The sequence below is a fragment of the Schistocerca cancellata genome, chromosome 1 (assembly GCF_023864275.1).
Source record: "Schistocerca cancellata isolate TAMUIC-IGC-003103 chromosome 1, iqSchCanc2.1, whole genome shotgun sequence".
NCBI classification, from domain to species: Eukaryota; Metazoa; Arthropoda; class Insecta; order Orthoptera; family Acrididae; genus Schistocerca; species Schistocerca cancellata.
This window is the reverse complement of record NC_064626.1, coordinates 643,274,267-643,293,243: the sequence shown is the minus strand read 5'-3', so window position 1 is coordinate 643,293,243 and position 18,977 is coordinate 643,274,267. Positions and strand designations below refer to the sequence as shown.

General features: G+C 39.2%; 1 protein-coding gene across 1 annotated transcript in view; it reads right to left on the bottom strand.

The window, feature by feature from the left end:
• Positions 1 to 18,977, bottom strand: part of LOC126183356 (pre-mRNA-splicing factor CWC22 homolog) — a 135,218-nt gene that overhangs the window by 97,570 nt on the left and 18,671 nt on the right. Inside the window, exons 2-3 of the mRNA XM_049925272.1 lie at positions 10,360 to 10,488; positions 612 to 800 (exon numbers count right to left, since the gene is read on the bottom strand). Coding sequence (XP_049781229.1) covers positions 612 to 800; positions 10,360 to 10,488 — 318 coding nt within the window. The remainder of the gene's footprint in view (positions 1 to 611; positions 801 to 10,359; positions 10,489 to 18,977) is intronic.

The window sequence follows — 18,977 nt, the reverse complement described above, 5'->3', positions numbered from 1 at the left end:
TGTATTAAGGTACCTATTACTGATTCTTTACTGCTGATTGATAGTATGTTAAAATTGGATAATATAAAACTATGTAAGCATACTGTTTAACAAACAGAGGATTCTGGTATGGTTTCACTCTTCCATTGTGCAAATGATGAAACAACAGATACTGAGATGACTGACTGCATAATAGAAAATCGACAAAAGTCGCCCAACAGAGAATAAAAAATATTGTTCAACCAATTTCTGATAATTCCTCATCCCTCTGCAACCGTTACTATAAATGATTAATAGAGTAGTAAGAAAACATCCAAAATGGAGTGTTAATTTTGTTACAGGTTCATCAAATTCTGATGGCTGTCACAATTTGTTACAAAATGATGAATGAAAAATGAGAAAAGTTTTAGCTCTTATTGAGTGCTATTTTTTTCATATGTCACTCACAATTGGAACAGAAAGTGAAACCAGGAAATCCTCCACCTCACATTGAAAGGTGGCTTGCAGAGTATTACATCCATCTACAACATAAGTAATGGCCAGTCTTTCTATCTATTTGTGATTTTATCAATTTTCTGAACTGAATTTTCTTTTTTGCGCAATAAAGGAAGTTATACTGTAAAAATACAAACCCTTTTTTCTAGATGTCCTTCATGTAAAATATTACGAAGCATCTCAAAGATGGCAAGAACTCCTTTGTTGGACACTTCTGTTAGCTTCATGCCGCATTCTTTGAGAAATGCAATTGCTACTTCAACAGAATCATCAGTTGGTGTTTCAATCAACAATGTAAGGATTTCCAGTGCTAATATTTCATGAGCCTGCAAAAGTAACAAAACATTCCTAGATTAAAACATTATTGTAAATATTGACATGCCCCATTAAACATGCAAATAGTGACAACAAAAAATGTTTTTTCCTTATGATACCTTAGTAAACATGAAGTTCTTCTGTTTGCTGACAACAACAGGTCAAAATTTATTACAACCAATCTTCTTTAAAACAATTAATTTTGAAAGAAAAAGAAACTCCATTTTAATATGATAGAAAAAAAGAAAGAAAGAAAACAGCACAGGGTACTCTTACTGCATCTGCACATATTCCTTGACTATGCAATACAATTTCTATAAAAAAAAAGGTCACTCACCAAATAGATAAGTACTTTTGCTTTAAAAGTCACTGTTAGTAATCTACCCAATTAGCCACATGTATGTAATTGCTCAAGAAAAATTACAAAGAAGCTGTGATAAACCAAAATAGATTAAACTACACTGATTCACATAATTTAGCTCTGTGTCCACTGTAAACATCAGACATTTAAAAAAATACAATATGGCATGAAAAAAAGACTGTTACATGTTCAGTAACATGGTAGCTATTCATTACAATGAATTTTAACACTGGAGCTCCAAATGAAATACAGTATTTTATAACATTTCCAAATAATAAGGGTGAAAATTATGGCTGATTCACTGGAACAACAGTGCTTTTTTTCCTTCCACATACGATCAAGAGATATTTTTGTTGTTACTTTATCTTGTAACCTGCTCAGAAACACAGTTTAAAAACTGCATTGCTTCACATGTGGAAAATACATTTCTTCTTATCTGTTCTCTTTTTTAATGTAGGTATACAAGGTTCTCTGTAGCAAAATCTGTTGATCACAGAAGTAATGGTCTGTTAATGAAAGGAAGTGGACCATTTGTAAAACCTGCAAGCAGCATGGAATGCTATGCAAGGATTCTACAGCCTAATACTCATAGTTCTTTTACTCACTGATTGTAGTTTTGTGTGGGTACCTGAAACTTTACTTTTTTGGCAGAATTCTGAGGCAATGCAATCAGTCTACAAAGGAGATTGCTACAAATCAGTTTTGTGACCCAACCTAGAATATTGAACATACTGAACATATTCAGAAATGGCAGCAACCCCCACACATCACTCCCACAGGGATCATAAGGACAAGATTAGATTAATTACAGCACACACAAAGTCATTGAAAGAATTGTTCTTCCCACACTCAGTAGGTAAAAAAATCCTAATGACTGGTTCAGTCGGATGTACCCTCTGCCATGCACTTCACAGAGTTTGGCAGAGTATGGATGTAGATGTATCCTACTTTTTTGAACAGAGGAGGAGGTGCAAGGTGAAACGTTTGCAAATTTTTTCAATGAAGCCGCTAAATTTCTTCAAGATTTTGAGATATGACAGCCAATCAAACAATTTATATTCCTGCACCTATTTTTCCGTTTTAAATATCAGGCAACCTTGTGACCAGGGAAGGTAACGGTTTGGGTAGTTTGTGCACAGTTGAGGTAATTCACAGGATCAATTGTCATATGGAGTTCTGGCATACCTTTTTCCACAAACAGGTTCTGATGCACAATGGGATGACATATGACCACAAACAGACATATCAAAAGCACTTCATAGGCTTTAATTGATGAAAGCAGAAAATACAAAAAAGCAACAAGTGAAGCAGGCAAAAAGGAATACAAACGTCTCAAAAATGAGATCGATAGGAAGTGCAAAATGGCTAAGCAGGGATGGCTAGAGGACAAATGTAAGGTTGTAGAGGCTTATCTCACTAGGGGTAAGGAGATACCTTTGGAGATAAGAGAACCACTTGCATGAACATCAAGAGTTCAAATGGAAACCCAGTTCTAAGCAAAGAAGGGAAAGAAGAAAGGTGGAAGGAGTATATAGAGGGTCTATACAGGGGCGATATTCTTAAGGACAATATTATGGAAATGGATGAGGAGGTAGATGAAGATGAAATGGGAGATATGATACTGGGTGAAGAGTTTGACAGAGCACTGAAAGACCTAAGTCAAAAAAAGGCCCCAGAAGTAGACAACATTCCATTGGAAGTACTGACAGCCTTGGGAGAGCCAGTCCTGACAAAACTCTACCATCTGGTGAGCAAGATGTATGAGACAGGCGAAATACCCTCAAACTACAAGAAGAATATAATAATTCCAATCCCAAAGAAAGCAGGTGTTGACAGATGTGAAAATTACCGAACTATCAGTTTAATAACTCACAGCTGCAAAATACTAACGCTAAGTCTTTACAGACGAATGGAAAAACTGGTAGAAGCCGACCTCGGGGAAGATCAGTTTGGATTCCGTAGAAATATCAGAACACATGAGGAAATACTGACCCTATGATTTATCTTAGAAGCTAGATTAAGGAAAGGCAAACCTACATTTCTAGCATTTGTAGACTTAGAGAAAGCTTTTGACAATGTTAACCGGAATACTCTCTTTCAAATTCTGAAGGTGTCAGGGGTAAAATACAGGGAGCGAAAGGCTATTTACAATTTGTACAGAAACCAGATGGCAGTTATAAGAGTCGAGTGGCTTTAAAGGGAAGCAGTGGTTGGGAAGGGAGTGAGACAGGGTTGTAGCCTCTCCCCGATGCTATTCAATCTGTATATTGAGCAAGCAGTAAAGGAAACAAAAGAAATGTTCGGAGTAGGTCCTAAAATCGATGGAGAAGAAATAAAAACTTTGAGGTTCGCCGATGACATTGTAATTCTGTCAGAGACAGCAAAGGACTTGGAAGAGCAGTTGAACGGAATGGACAGTGTCTTGAAAGGAGGGTATAAGATGAACATCAACAAAAGCCAAACAAGGATAATGGAATGTAGTCGAATTAAGTTGGGTGATGCTGAGGGAATTAGATTAGGAAATGAGACACTTAAAGTAGTAAAGGAGTTTTGCTATTTGGGAAGCAAAATAACTGATGATGGTCGAAGTAGAGAGGATATAAAATGTAGACTGGCAATGACAAGGAAAGCGTTTCTGAAGAAGAGAAATTTGTTAACATCGAGTATAGATTTAAGTGTCAGGAAGTCGTTTCTGAAAGTATTTGTATGGAGTGTAGCCATGTATGGAAGTGAAACATGGGCGATAAATAGTTTAAACAAGAAGAGAATAAAAGCTTTCGAAATGTGGTGCTACAGAAGAATGCTGAAGATTAGATGGGTAGATCACATAACTAATGAGGAGGTATTGGATAGAATTGGGGAGAAGAGGAGTTTGTGGCACAACTTGACTAGAAGAAGGGATCGGTTGGTAGGACATGTTCTGAGGCATCAAGGGATCACCAATTTAGTACTGGAAGGCAGCGTGGAGGGTAAAAATTGTAGAGGGAGACCAAGAGATGAATACACTAAGCAGATTCAGAAGGATGTAGGCTGCAGTAGGTATTGGGAGATGAGGCTTGCACAGGATAGAGTAGCATGGAGAGCTGCATCAAACCAGTCTCAGGACTGAAGACCACAACAACAACAACAACAACAACAGGCTTGTTGTTACATCTATATACCCCGACTCTTTTTCTGGCAAGATATCCTTTCAACGTCAGTACAAAAGAATGTGCATAAATCCTGTTCCAGTTTGGGTCCCTCTGTAGACATTGTACAAAATGAACACAGGCATTTTAGGTTTTCTGAGTTCTTTGTCAGACTGGAGCAGCAGACCTCTGGGATCATATTAAGGCTTTTGGGGAGGGGAATACCATAAGTAATACAACAATTTTTTCCCTGATGCAACAGTACACCACACTGTGCTTTAACCTGCAATACAAAGTGAAGGGTGTTGTTACTTTCAAAATGTGCCCAACCTCAGTCGCCTCTACGCTGCTGGAGAGTCAGGACATGCATTGTTGTGAACCTCGTTTTGAGGTTACACAATACAGCGTGATGAATTGTTCTGTATACCAATGTTACACTATATATTAAAATAACTGTTTATCACATTGTAACCGAAGATTTGAACATTAAGAAGGTGTCTACCAAACATGTCCTAAAAGTGTTGACTGATTAATGAAAGGACATGCAAGTGCTCCATTGCCAAGAACTCTTGGAAATGTGTGAAAATGATCCTGATTTTTTAAACTCAGTTATGACTGGTGATGCGTGGATTTCTGAGTATGACCCAGAGATGAAAAAGGCAACACACCCCAAAATCACCCTACCACAAGAAGGCACAAATGAGAAAGTCCAAGATCACAACCTCATTCATTGTCTTCTTGTCAGAGGCACTATCCACTACGGATCTGTACCTACAGGGATCACTGTGAATGCAGTTTTCTATTTAGAAGTCCTCAAAAGCTGAAAAGAAGAGTTGCAAGCTGGTGAAGCAACTTCAAGAATGAGTGGAGGTGGAAACTGCATCTTGACAATGCGTCACAACACAGTGCCTTCATGGTTAACTCATTTTTGGCAACGACTCACACCCCACAGTTTCTCCATCCTCTCTACAGATCAGGCCTGGCTCTCCCAGACTTTTTTTTCCCCTCACTTAAAAGGAGGCCTGAAAAATAAACACTGGAATTGAAAACATCCAGGCTCACATTACGTTGGATGTAACCGACATCATGGAGAAGGCCTTCCAGGCCTGAAAACATCAGCTACAGAAATGTGTCAAAGCAGTAGGGTGCTATTCCAAAAATTTTTGACTAATTGTTCAATAAATGATAACTGTTATGAATCTGGTTGCATTACTCACCTCATATATCCTACGTTGATACATGCTTGGAGTGTTTGAGACTGGGTTCCAGTGACCACTAGAATTCATTTCGCATTGTTTCCACATCTGCTTTGCTGAACTGTTTTGATATTCTCCACAAAAAACAGTAGCTTCATTGGGTCATATGAATAAAACTGAGAATGTAATTTATTCTTGAAATTTCAGAAAATATTCTCAGATTTATATGAATAAAGAGTGTCACAGATTATACCTTCACCTGAAAATGTTCTCAGCTTGAGTAAACAGGTGGGAGGAACTTGCTCAACATGAAGAACGTTTTCCAAGTTCATATAAATAAAACTAGAGAAGTTTTTCACACAGGGAGAACATTCTTCATCTCCTGAAGTGAGCTTTGCAGCATACTTTGTTTACACACGCAACAATAAAAACATTATTTGGCTGGCAAAATGCTTTCCCAAAAATCATGAAAGAAGAGGGGATGACCTTTCCAGCAATACAAAAAATGAAAACCTTTTTGGGCTATTTAACAAACCAGGTTTTCAGACAGGCGTCAGCGAAGACTTAGGTATACACCAGACAACTGTGTCACGATATTTTCAGATGGTCTTCATCATGTTTTCTCACAGCATAAATCTTATATTTTGTTAAGTTAGAAATAAGAAGGTGTATCAGAAAAATAAGAACTGATTTATTACAAGCCTAGTGATCTGTTTCTTGTAATGACCCCATACCAGCAACTGCTTAAGTACTTGATGCATGAGCGGACCATAGTGCATCAAATTTAACCAAAATTATCTCATATTAGAAAACACTCACAGAGTTCCAGTTGGCAGTAGATGAAAATGTGATGTATTCTCAAGATTTCGTTACATAATGTGTTCATCTAACTTCAATAACAAAACAGTTTCCCGCATGTCAAAAATTCGTAACATCGTTGAAAAATGAATTTTCATCAACTGTTCCTAAGTTGTCTTAGTAACTGGATGCTGTACATAAAACTAATATCAAAACCTAGTACAACTCTTCCAGAACATGTGATACCAGTTCGATATTTCTACACTGGATAGTTTGCCTATTTGAATGAACTGAACGAAATGTAGTATTACGCATGTATTCTGTGTTGGATGCTGCAGATGACACACACTGAGAACCTTCTCAAAGAGCAGGGGAGATAGTGAGAAAGAAATCCTTCACCAGAGAATATGCTTCAAATTTTTTATTCATATGAAATTGAGAACTTTCTCAGAACATTTCTTTTGCTCCGATCTTTTCAATAGAATGTTCTCTTCTTTTAGTCATGCAACCCACTGTTGTGAAGGAATCACCATCAATTCTAGTGCAAACTAAATACTGAGTTGATAGTTTGGTCCCCCGTTTCCTAGCCTGTCCTCTGCCCAAAGTATAACTATGGAACCCATCAAGTACTTAAACGGTTGCCAGTATGGAGTTGTTACAAGAAACAGATCACTAGGTTTGTAATAAATCAGTTCTAACTTTCTGTGATACACCTACTTATATCTAAGATTATGCCCACATTAAATTTTCTCTTGCTAGTCACTGAAATGCCCAGTCCTAAATGCCCAGTGTCTGGTGTAAATTTAATTATTTTTATTTGCAAGGTGTCTGCTATCATGCCGCCTACTCCAATTGTGGTTTGTATCCATAGGCACCAACCAGCCACAATGCCCACCTGGTTTGATAGTCATTTCTCAGTATCCAAAACGTATAAGCATCTGGTGATAGTCATTCTCAGTACCCAAAAAAGGATAAGCACCTACACTTTGGCTTACCCTTGTGAGTCCTCCAATCTTGGGGTGCTTAGACCCCATCAGGTTGGACTGGTTGCTCAGTTGTCTCTTTGGCAAGAGTAGTTGTCGATGTAGTAAGAATGCCTAGGTGATTGCCATAAGGCATGGATTGGGTGCCATCTACAGTGTCCCTCCCCAAATGCCTTGCATGCATGTTTGCAAAGGGAGGCCAAAACTTGACTACAATATGCTGGTTTTAATTTGCAATAGTTATGCAGAAATGTATATTCTTGCATAGGATAGACACACAGACTAGTACAGAGAGCTGCATTAAACCAGTCTCCTGACAAACATCCCTACCACCAAAACAACACAGAATGTGTCACACTGATAAGCACCAACCATGTCAGCTGTGGTGGAACAATGCTACAATTGACATATCATGAATTACAATGTTATAGAGTTGTTAAAAAATGGCACCACATTCTGAAATTTTGTTTGAAAAGAATCTGCAGAGGTGATGAGCAGATAAATAAGACAGGGGTTTCCAGTTAAGTAAGGCTTGGGAACCAGTCTTGTGCAAGTTCAATGCATGATGACTGTCTGCCAACTGAAAAGGTCATACCACAACCCATAGACATGCTCCTTTATCCACCAGCGGCATCCTGATCCGTGTGATGGTGGCATGGATTCTGAGAACTGTGAATAGTGTGCCAATAACGTACTTCCCTCCACCTAGCTAGTGGAGCTGAGAATTGTGAATAGTGTGTCAGCAGTACACTTCCCTTTCACCTAGCCAGTGGAGCTGCTCACAGGTACCGCAGTACTGAGCTCGATAGAGGGAGGGAGTGAGAATGTAAGACAGCACCCAGCAGAAGACAAATCAATCATCAGCTCACTTGAAAATCATAGTAAGTCAGCTTGCCAAATATCACACCACTGGTGTGAGGATACCTGCCTGGCTGGCTGACACACACACACACACACACACACACACACACACACACACACACACACACACACAGGGAAAAAATCAAACACATCCTTTTCATAGGAACCTTCCCAGCACTTTCCTTAGATGGGTTGGGGGAAATCACAATAAACCTATACATGAATATAATAGAGGGAAACATTCCACGTGGGAAAAATATATCTAAAAACAAAGATGATGTGACTTACCAAACGAAAGTGCTGGCACGTCAATAGACACACAAACAAACACAAACATACACACAAAATTCTAGCTTTCACAACCAACGGTTGCTTCGTCAGGAAAGAGGGAAGGAAAGGGAAAGACGAAAAGATTTGGGTTTTAAGGGAGAGGGTAAGGAGTCTGCTTGTGAGAAACTCTTTGCCTCTGTATATGTCTGCTTGTGTCTGTATATGTGTGGATGGATATGTGTGTGTGTGTGTGTGTGTGTGTGTGTGTGTGTGTGTGTGTGTGTGTGTGTGTGTGTGTGCGAGTGTATACCCGTCCTTCTTCCCCCCTAAGGTAAGTCTTTCCGCTCCCGGGATTGGAATGACTCCTTACCCTCTCCCTTAAAACCCAAATCCTTTCGTCTTTCCCTTTCCTTCCCTCTTTCCTGACGAAGCAACCGTTGGTTGCGAAAGCTAGAATTTTGTGTGTATGTTTGTGTTTGTTTGTGTGTCTAACGACGTGCCAGCGCTTTCGTTTGGTAAGTCACATCATCTTTGTTTTTAGATCTAAACCTATACATGGATAGACAGACAAAGATTTCAGCTGCTGTTCTTTTGAATGGGAGTCCAGCACCTAACCATTTTGCTGGCTTGTTCAGTATCAATTCAGTGGGTCCAACCTGATGACTTTGCAATATAGCAGTCAAAGTCAATTTGATATATAGAGGTAGTGTCCAACATTTTCGGGAATGTAAAAGATGTTCTTGTAGATGACCTTGACAAGGTTTGTCAGTCAGGCAACACAGAACTTGGAGCAGAATGAACAGCATCTTGAAAAGATTTGAAAACAGGAGTAATGAAGTGTAGTAAAATTAAAATAGATGATTCTGAAGGATATTAGAAAATGAGACAATAAAAGTACTGAGTGGTTATAATTAAAGTGCAGCTACTCACAGAGGTCCAGTGTGGGCTGTAATTATTGTATGGCAACAAAACTTAGTGACGTTCTGATGTGTTAATGAGGTAGCAATTTATACTGGAAAAAAGTAGTTCCAATTTTGGCCACCATGTTCAAATCAGGCACTGTGAGGGCAAGAAAGATGTACAGAAATGTTTCCATATGTAATGGATTAGGAATGGGATAAAAGGCTGAACAACTAAGAAAGGCATAATGCTGATTGTATTATTAACTACCAGTTAGACAATTTGTTCAATATGAGCACCAAAAATGTCAATGAGATGCTGTATTGGGCCATATTTGCACTTGTTGGCCAAATTTAGAACTATTTTTTTCCCAGCATAAACTGGTTTCACATAAACACATTAGCATATCTACCAAGTTCCATTGACATATGATAATCACCACCAAGTTCCACTGACATATGATAATTACGGCTCTCACTGGACCACCATGAGTAGCTGCACTTTTATAATAACCACATGGTAGTAGATAAGTTTTGCTATTTAAGCAGTAAAATAACTGATGATAGAAGTAAAGAGAATGTAACATATGGACTGGCAATAGTAAAAAGAAGCTTGTCTGGAAAAGAGAAATATCTTATCTACCATAATTTTAAGTATGAGGAAGTATCTTCTAAAGTATTCCTTGAGGTGTAGCTTTATATGGAAAAGATAGGTTTACTCTCATCAGAAGTGACAATAAACCAACACTCAAAACAATAGTTCAGGTATGCATGTCGAAAGCAAAGACAAGATACAGAATATATACAGTGATACTGAATGTGTAATTCACTATGTAAATATAAAATAAAATAGGAGATTGGAATACCATAGTAGGAGAAGGAATATGAAACAGAGTTACAGAGGGACACAGTTTTTGTACTAGAAATGAGAGAGGAGAAATATTGAGTTCTGCAATAAATTTCAGCTAGTAATAGTGAATACATCATTCAAAAATCACTACAGGAGGAGAACAGAGAAGGGGACTCGAAACCAGGCAGTATTGATCATGCACATTAACTCTACATTTGACTTACCACTCTCTGGTTAACAAGATGTGCGATGAATGTTACAGCTGAAATGCATGTGCTTTTATCATTTCTTCTGAAGCCACGTCTGAACTGAATAACAATCCGCCGCAGCAACAACTCTCCAATATTGGGAAACTACAAAAGAATGACAATGGCTAATTTCAATATACATAAGGACTTATCAACATAGGAAGTATTGAACACATATCATTAATGGGCATATTATAGAAGGGGGAAATGAAATATTACCAAAAACTAAAATATTTCAATAAATTCTAGAAAACACATGGTCTAAGAAAGACTCTGCTTCAATGACAATAGTGTATTAGCTTGATCAGTTGGTAAAGCAATTTTTGTTTGTCATTTTGTTGAGTATGTATCATATCGAGAATTTACTGCAGTCTGTATTAAGGTGCCACGTGAACTGTGTACTGGATATCATAATTGCATTTGAAATTTACCACAAATTGCACTGGGGAATTTTTATTCTTATTCTTAGTTTGTTGGTAATGTTATGTAGTTTTCAAGTTTTGGTTTTTCTGCACATCCAGTCAAATATTTGCTCCCTCTTTGGTAGTGCACTGTGTAACCAGACTGACGAAATGAGAATACACTTGGCAGGTTATCTTGGTTTCTCAAAATATGTGTTTCCTAGAAGCACACACAAGATCTCTGCATAATGGAGCAACATCAGAGATATCCATCTGCTTGGAGCAGTATCTCCCTCTGATAAATAACTACTTGAGAAACTGGACCCAAAACCGCCCTGACATCATATTTCATCTGTTCTCTTTCAATATAAAGCTGCAACCCATCAATCTCCAGTTTGAACATATTCCAACATTATTCTTACGCTATCAAAAGCTTGCTAAATAACAAATGCAACATGCCCCCAATGACTCATACCATCAGAGATGGTATCATTTCTTTCTCTGTTACTGACACACACACACACACACACACACACACACACACACACACACATAGTGCAGTCACATTAAAGTGACAACACATCAAAAGCCTGAATAACCACCTTTTGCAGCACAGACATGCAGAAAGAGAGTCTGTGATGTTCTGAGAAGTCCTGACAGGGATGTGTGATGATGATGATTGGTTTGTGGGGCGCTCAACTGCGTGGTTATCAGCGCCCGTACAATTTCCCAACCTTTGCTCAGTCCAATTTCGCCACTTTCCTGGATGATGATGATGAAATGATGAGGACAACACAAACACCCAGTCATCTCGAGGCAGGTGAAAATCCCTGACCCCGCCGGGAATCGAACCCGGGACCCCGTGCTCGGGAAGCGAGAACGCTACCACGAGACCACGAGCGGCGGACTGGACAGGGATGTGGAGCCATGCTGACTCCAGTGCCACACCAGCTGCACTAGGTTTCTCCGTTGAAGATCCATGGCACGAACAGATTCTTGATTGGGTTTTATATCTCAGAAGTTTGGTAGCCAGGGGAGTAAACTCATCCTGGTGCTCTTTAAATCCAAATGTGCAATGCAAGCAGTGCAATGTGTTGCACTGTCCTGCTGGTCAATGCCACTGTGCCAACAAAAAAAAAAAAAAAAAAAACTGCATGTAGGGTAGGACATAGTCCTCATGGGTAGATGTGTACTTCTATTGATTCACTGTACCTTCCAGAACGATGAGATCACCCAGAAAATGTCATGAAAATATTCCCTAGACCCTAACACTCCCTACTCTGGCTTGGATCCTTCTGACGATTGTTGCAGGGCCATACATGTCAACAGCCATCTATCTGGTAGAGCATAAAACCTGATTCATCTGAAAAGGCCATCTGTCACCACTCAGCGGACATCCAATTGTGGTACTGGCATGCAAATTCCAGCCTCCACAGCTGATTAACCAGACTCAAGCTGCGGAGGCCCTTATGAAACATTTGCAAAACAGTCACTGAGGTCACACTGTTGGTAGCCCCTTGGTTTATCTGGGCAGTCAGTTTCTCAACAGTTACATATCTATTTGTCCGTACACATCTCTGTGGCCATCGTTCATCCCTGTCACCCCTGTGGTGCGCCACAGTTGCCTTGGCACCTGTTTTAGATAGCATCATTTTGTCATGCATGGATTACTTTAACCACAGTTTACAAACTTAGCTTCCACCCTTTTGGACGCCGTGCCCTTGTGGATGTCAGATAAATCAATCAGTTTCCACATTACAACAATGACTGCACTGTTTTCCACAGCCCCTGACATGATTTATATACCCTCCACTGCTAGTGCTGCCACCTGCCATCTGTGAGTAGTTATTGCATGTTGACATCAAACATGTGACTGGACCATGTAATATTAGCTATTTTACACAGTTGCAAAAAAAAAAAAAAAAAAGGTATAGGATTACATACTTTCTCCTTCTACATCTACATCTACATCCATACTCCGCAAGCCACCTGACGGTGTGTGGCTGAGGGGAGTGACCTTGGTCACTGTACACCAGCTGTTCTGCTAGCTATACAGGTCACTGAGTACTACCAAACTGCTTCCTACAGCTCAGTCCTTAAATTTATTGCAACTGCTCAATATTTCTTCATTATTCTCACAGCTAATGTCAGTGTTTGGTGTTCCATCTAAATAGATTTTTTTTCCAAGCAAGCCTATACAACATAGTGTTCCAGTACTCTACAACTTAATTAAGAACACGTTCTCAATAATTTTACATTTGGGTGCAGATCACCATCTCCATAGACATTGGTTATGGCACAGACTTGTATTAATGACCAATGAGAGGTTAATTTGCCACACAGATGAGAACCTAAATGCTAAGGAGCTGTAGTATTTGGGTAGGGCCAAGAATGTTTGTTGGTTTTGTACATCCTACGGGCACACAATAGCACAACCATTACCATCTATACATTTATACTTGAAGTTTCATTACAAAATAAACTATTCACAGAAACTCGTCACTAATTTATCAGTAATGTACTGAGAACAATAAATTTACAAAAGCTTTTTAAAATAGGCCTACATAAATACTGAAGAAGTTTGACTGTTATAATCTTTTGAGAAACCACACAAGATAATCCTTCCCAATACCTTTGGGAGAATGAGAGAACTGCAAATCCCTAAGTTTCACATTTTCAAAATTATCATTCAAAATACAGGGCATATTAATGCACTTATACCATTTCTTATTATCAAGTTGGTTGCACTCTTCCAAATCACAGCATATTGACATCTGAACGCAACAGGCAATGCACACTGTTGGGCCCTCTCACTGCAAAAGAAAGCTGTGCATCAAAGAATGGTGCTCCATCCAGAGCTGAACTAAGACCCTTCACTTCAACTCAATAACCAGAAAAAGCTAACACATGGTCGGGAAGTAAGATTCAAACCCAGTTTGTCGCCCCTCTTCCAGCTACTCCAAAGATGCTTGATGCTGTTCCTCAACAGCAAGGTTACAGAAAGTAGGACAGTTTTATTTTGTGTGTGTTGTTCAATGTCTGTAATTACGAGATGTCCTGGTACCCTGCACTCAATATCGCCTGCATCACTAGATGTCAAAGGCAAAATGTGTACTGGACAGACTGGACAAGTTTGGGTACATGCATTGAATGGCTTATTGTGCACTCAGGAAATTTGAGCAGATGAGGGACTGTGTGGCTGTACAGCATCTCATTTGCCACAGTGGTCTACAGGTTGGATACACTGATGTGACAAAAGTCATGGGATAGAGAGATGCACATACACAGATGGCGGTAGTATCACATACACCATGTATAAAAGAGAAATGCATTGGCAGAGTTGTCATTTCTACTCAGGTGATTCATGTGAAAAGCTTTCCTAAGTGACTATAGCAGCATGACAGAAATTAACAGACTTTCAGTGTGGAATTGTAATCGGAGCTAGATGCATGAGACATTCCATCTTGGGAACTGTTAGGGAATTCAAGACTCTGTAATCCAGAGCATCAAGAGTGTGCCAAACATCAAGCACACCATAGTTCAGGCATCACCTCTCAACACAGACAATGTGGTTGACAGCCTCCACTTAACACCCAAGAGCAGTGGCATTTGCATAGAGTTGTCAGTGCTAAAAGACAACCAACACTTTGTGAAATTACTACGGAAATCAATGTGGGACGTATAACGAACATACCCATTAGGACAGTGTTGCAAAATTTGGCATTAACGGGCTATAACAACAGATGATGGGTGTGAGTGCTTTTGCTAACAGCAAGACATCGCCTGCAGTGCCTCTCCTGGGCTTGTGACCATATTGGTTGGATCCTAGACAACTGAAAAACCGTGGCATGGTCAGATGATTCCAGATGTAAGTTGGTAAGAGTTGATGACACGCTTCGAGTGTATCGCAGACTCCATGAAGCCATGGACACAAGTTGTCAACAAGGCACTGTGCAAGCTAGAGGTGGCTCTATAACTGTGTGAGCTGTGTTTACATGGAATGGACTGGGTCCTCTGGATGTTCACCTACTTGGAGACCATTTATAGTTATTTGTGGACGTCATGTTCCCAAACAACAATGGAATTTTTGTGGATGACAATGTGCCATGTCATCAGGCCACAACTGTTCATGATTGGTTTGAAGAACATTCTGGACAGTTCGAGGGAATGATTTGGCCATCCAGGTCACCGGACATGAATCCCATTTATAGGATGTAATTGAGAGGTCAGTTCGAACATACAATCCTGAACTGGCAACACTTTCGCAATTATGTATGGCTATAGAGGCAGCATGGCTCAATATTTCTGCAAGGAACTTCCAATGATGTGTTGAGTCCATGCCATGTTGAGTTGCTGCACTATGCCAGACAAAAGGAGGTCAGACATTATATTACGAGATATCCCATGACTTTTGTTACCTCAGTGCATACCTCAGTATCACAAACTGTGTACTGGTACAGTAAGTAAATCTTTAGGATAAAAAAAAGGCAGACTATGGATTGGTCAAAGTTACTACCCTGCCTATATCCATCAGTGTAAACTGGTAAGTAAATGCAGCAATAGAATAAGATCTCCAAAAATTTATTTTGAAAATAAACTCAGGGGTTGTCTCCCTGTCAAACTAATATCAATCTAATTTAATTCTGGTTATCCAAAATACCACAGCAGCAAATGACTGCATCACTGTGTATGGACTATGCCTCAGTCCACACAGAATGCCATATGGTCTTGCACTGCATGTATCCATAATTACTTTGGTCCGTGTGAGCATTTGGAGGATGTCATTACTACACGTTGATGATCAATCAGATGGAAGAATCCCTGTTCTTCAGAAGAAATGGTGTGTGTGTGTGTGTGTGTGTGTGTGTGTGTGTGTGTGTGTGTGTGTGTGTGTGGGCGCGGGCTTGCCTTTTTTTAAGAAATTGACTTATTATTGAAGCTGATCACGATCAATAATGCATATTGAAAGATTGAACCACAGTGTAATCGACAGGAGGGTCAGCTATGAGAATCCTGATCAATTGGGGTTCCAGTATTTGGTTGTCAATCACAGGCAAAAGTTAAGAAGAGGGACTACAAAATTACTCACAAGTTTTGCAGAGCAATGTTGGCTTTCAGTGATGACATTATCCATCAAGAGGTGTGTTGGCAGTGCAAGGAGGTGTGACATTTCAGGTAGTCATAAGAAAATAGCAGAGAAACAATGTTTTGTAGAAATGCATGAAAACTGATAGTAATACCACCTCAAAATGTGCAGTGTATTAGGGGAAGGAAAAAAGAAAGAAAGAGCTAACTTATTATGTCCTTATGTAAACACAATCTCTGCCCATGCTACATAATCTAAAATATTGTGTGGAACCAATTCAAAAGAATATCAGAAGTTTTCACTTTCAGTATTAAAACTTTTAAGCTGCTGTCTCACTTCTCGTTGATTACCTACAACTATTCTCCCACCGGCTACATAAAATGGATGCTTATCAACCAGTGTGAAGAACACGTCAAGCATCCTGCCTAACCTTCCCCCATTCTTAACATTAGCCTACCCATATACAAATTTAAAGAAAAGAAGGATATTAGCCTAGCAAAAATATAAAGAAGGATTAACTAGGGCTATGAAGAATATTGCATGTCTGAAAAGATGGCAGTGGACTACATTAAAATTTTAACTGGGTAAGTATGTCTGTCTAATTTTTTATTATGTAACAATATTATGAGAAGGAAAGTTGCTACTCACCATACAGCAAAGATGCTGAGCCGCAGAGGGGCAGAACAGAAAGACTCTTCACAATTAAAGCTTTTGGCCATTAAGGCCTTCATCAACAATAGACACACACACACACACACACACACACACACACACACACACAAACGCAACTCACACACACAACTGCAGTCTCAGGCAGCTGAAACCATTTAATTGTGAGATTCTTTTTGTTGTGCCTATTTGTGACTCCGTATCTCCACTATATGTTGAATAGCAACTTTCCTTTCATAATATTGTTACATTCCATCTTGGATTTTCGATTGTTTGATTTTATTTATTATGTAAATGTGATTTCCCCATTTTAGCATAGTGATGTTTAATATGGTGGCAGCAGATTTGCACAATTGCTATGTGTTAAAGGTATTAGTCTAAACACATGATGGGTTTGAGAAATATTAGGAAGTCCTTCAGGACCACAACGTAGGCCCCGGGAAGACTACATGGCAGTCCTCCGTAAAGTTGACTGTTAAACTATCCATTCCACCTCAGGTAAATAAGAGATGTACATTGACTGCAGAGATAAGAGGAAGAGATAATTTTCAAACTCCTCACTGCAACTTGTCAAAAGCAGCAAGAAAAATTCCACTCATAGGAGAAAACAGACTCATAGAAATGAATTAAAGGCGAAGCTGCCTGGTAGAATTTTGCCCAGCCTGCAATTTATCATTACTACCCTTGGTTTAACAATAATTAAGTATGGGTTTATAAGTGGAAGATACCTTAAATCAACTTTTCAGATACATTACCTAATCATATGCCAGAGATTTCAAAACCAAATTTTCAACTGCAAAACAAGAGGCAGGTGTGGACAATAATTCTGTGGTCATGAACTGCAGGTTAACACAGCAGCATTAGGTAATAAGTGACAAACAGGGAAAAGGAATACAACAGAAGACTAATGGGTAGCTATGAGAGATAAATAGTGAAGCCAGCAGAGAATCCAACAGGCAAAAAGACAAAGATATTTAAGACAATTGGCAAAGAAATAAACTAATAAAACATTGAAAGTAAAATAGGCAAGAGGTAATACAAGAGAATGAATGATACGCAAAATGGTTAAGCAAATATGGGCAACCTATAACTACAGAACGGACTGACAACATTGAAAATTTGTGTTGGACCACGACTTGAACCTGGATTTCCTGCTGGCTGCGAGTGATCACCTTAAAACCATTTTGGGTATCCATGCATGTTTCACAACCAGACCCAAACTTCTAAATGTGGCTGTCCACACATAATTAACTTGCATTCGTACACTTACTGTAATTCTGGTACAGGGGAGACATTTAATCAAAAGTTGCTAGCCTCATAGCGGCAGAAAATATGATATTGCAGTGCCTATGTTTGTAAGAAGTATGATGCAATGTTCCTTTGGACATGGATTTCACAGTTGTTGCCTGTATTCACAACTGCAAACACGTTTCCTATATATCATAATGACTGTAGTGACCGCAATGCCTGTTCCTTAAGACATCCTTGCATGTCCGAAGGAACATTGCATTGTACTTCTACATCTACATCTATACTCTGCTAACCACAGTGAAGTGCATGGAAGAGGGTGCAGGAGTGAAAGAGGAATGATTGTCTGAATGCCTGTGTTTGTACTGTTATTATTCTAATCTTGTTGTGGTACCTACGTGTGTGGCTTTGTGTGACCTATGTATCATAGGCAGTTGTTGCATATACCTAGAGACATCTTGAAACTTTGTTAGTAGACTTTCTTGGGATATTTGCATCTATCTTCAAGAGTCCGCCAGTTCAGCTTCTTCAACATTCCTGTGATACTCTGCCAAGGGTCAAGCAAATCTGAGACCATTCATGAAGCCCCCATTAGTCCTATTTGGTAGAGGTACTGCAGACTAGAGCAACATTCTAGAATGGGTCATAAGAATGATTTGCACTTCCCCAGTATTTTACCAATAAACCGAAGTCTACAACCTACTTGAGCCATGACACCATCTGATTTACACACAACTAAGCCTGTGTCATCATTCTATTTAACATCTCTATGAAGTGTTAGACCCACATATTTGTAAGGGTTGGGCGATTCCAAGTGTGACTCGCTGGTATTATGGTCGTAGGATACTTCTTTCTTTCTTTCTTTCTTTCTTTCTTTCTTTCTCTCTCTCTCTTTTTAAGTGCACAGTTTTACGTTTCTGAACATTTAAAGCAAATTGCCAATCTTTGCACCACTTTGATATCTTATCAAGATCTGACTGAAAATTTATACAGTTTCTTTCAGACAGTACTTCATTTTAGATAACAGCATCATCTGCAAAATGCCTGAAGTTACTACTAATATCATCCCCAAGGTCATTAATATACAACGAGAACAGCAAGATCCAAACACACTTCCTGGGGCACACCAAAAGTTACTTCTATATCTGACAATCAATCTCCATTCAAGATAACATGCTGCATCCACCCTA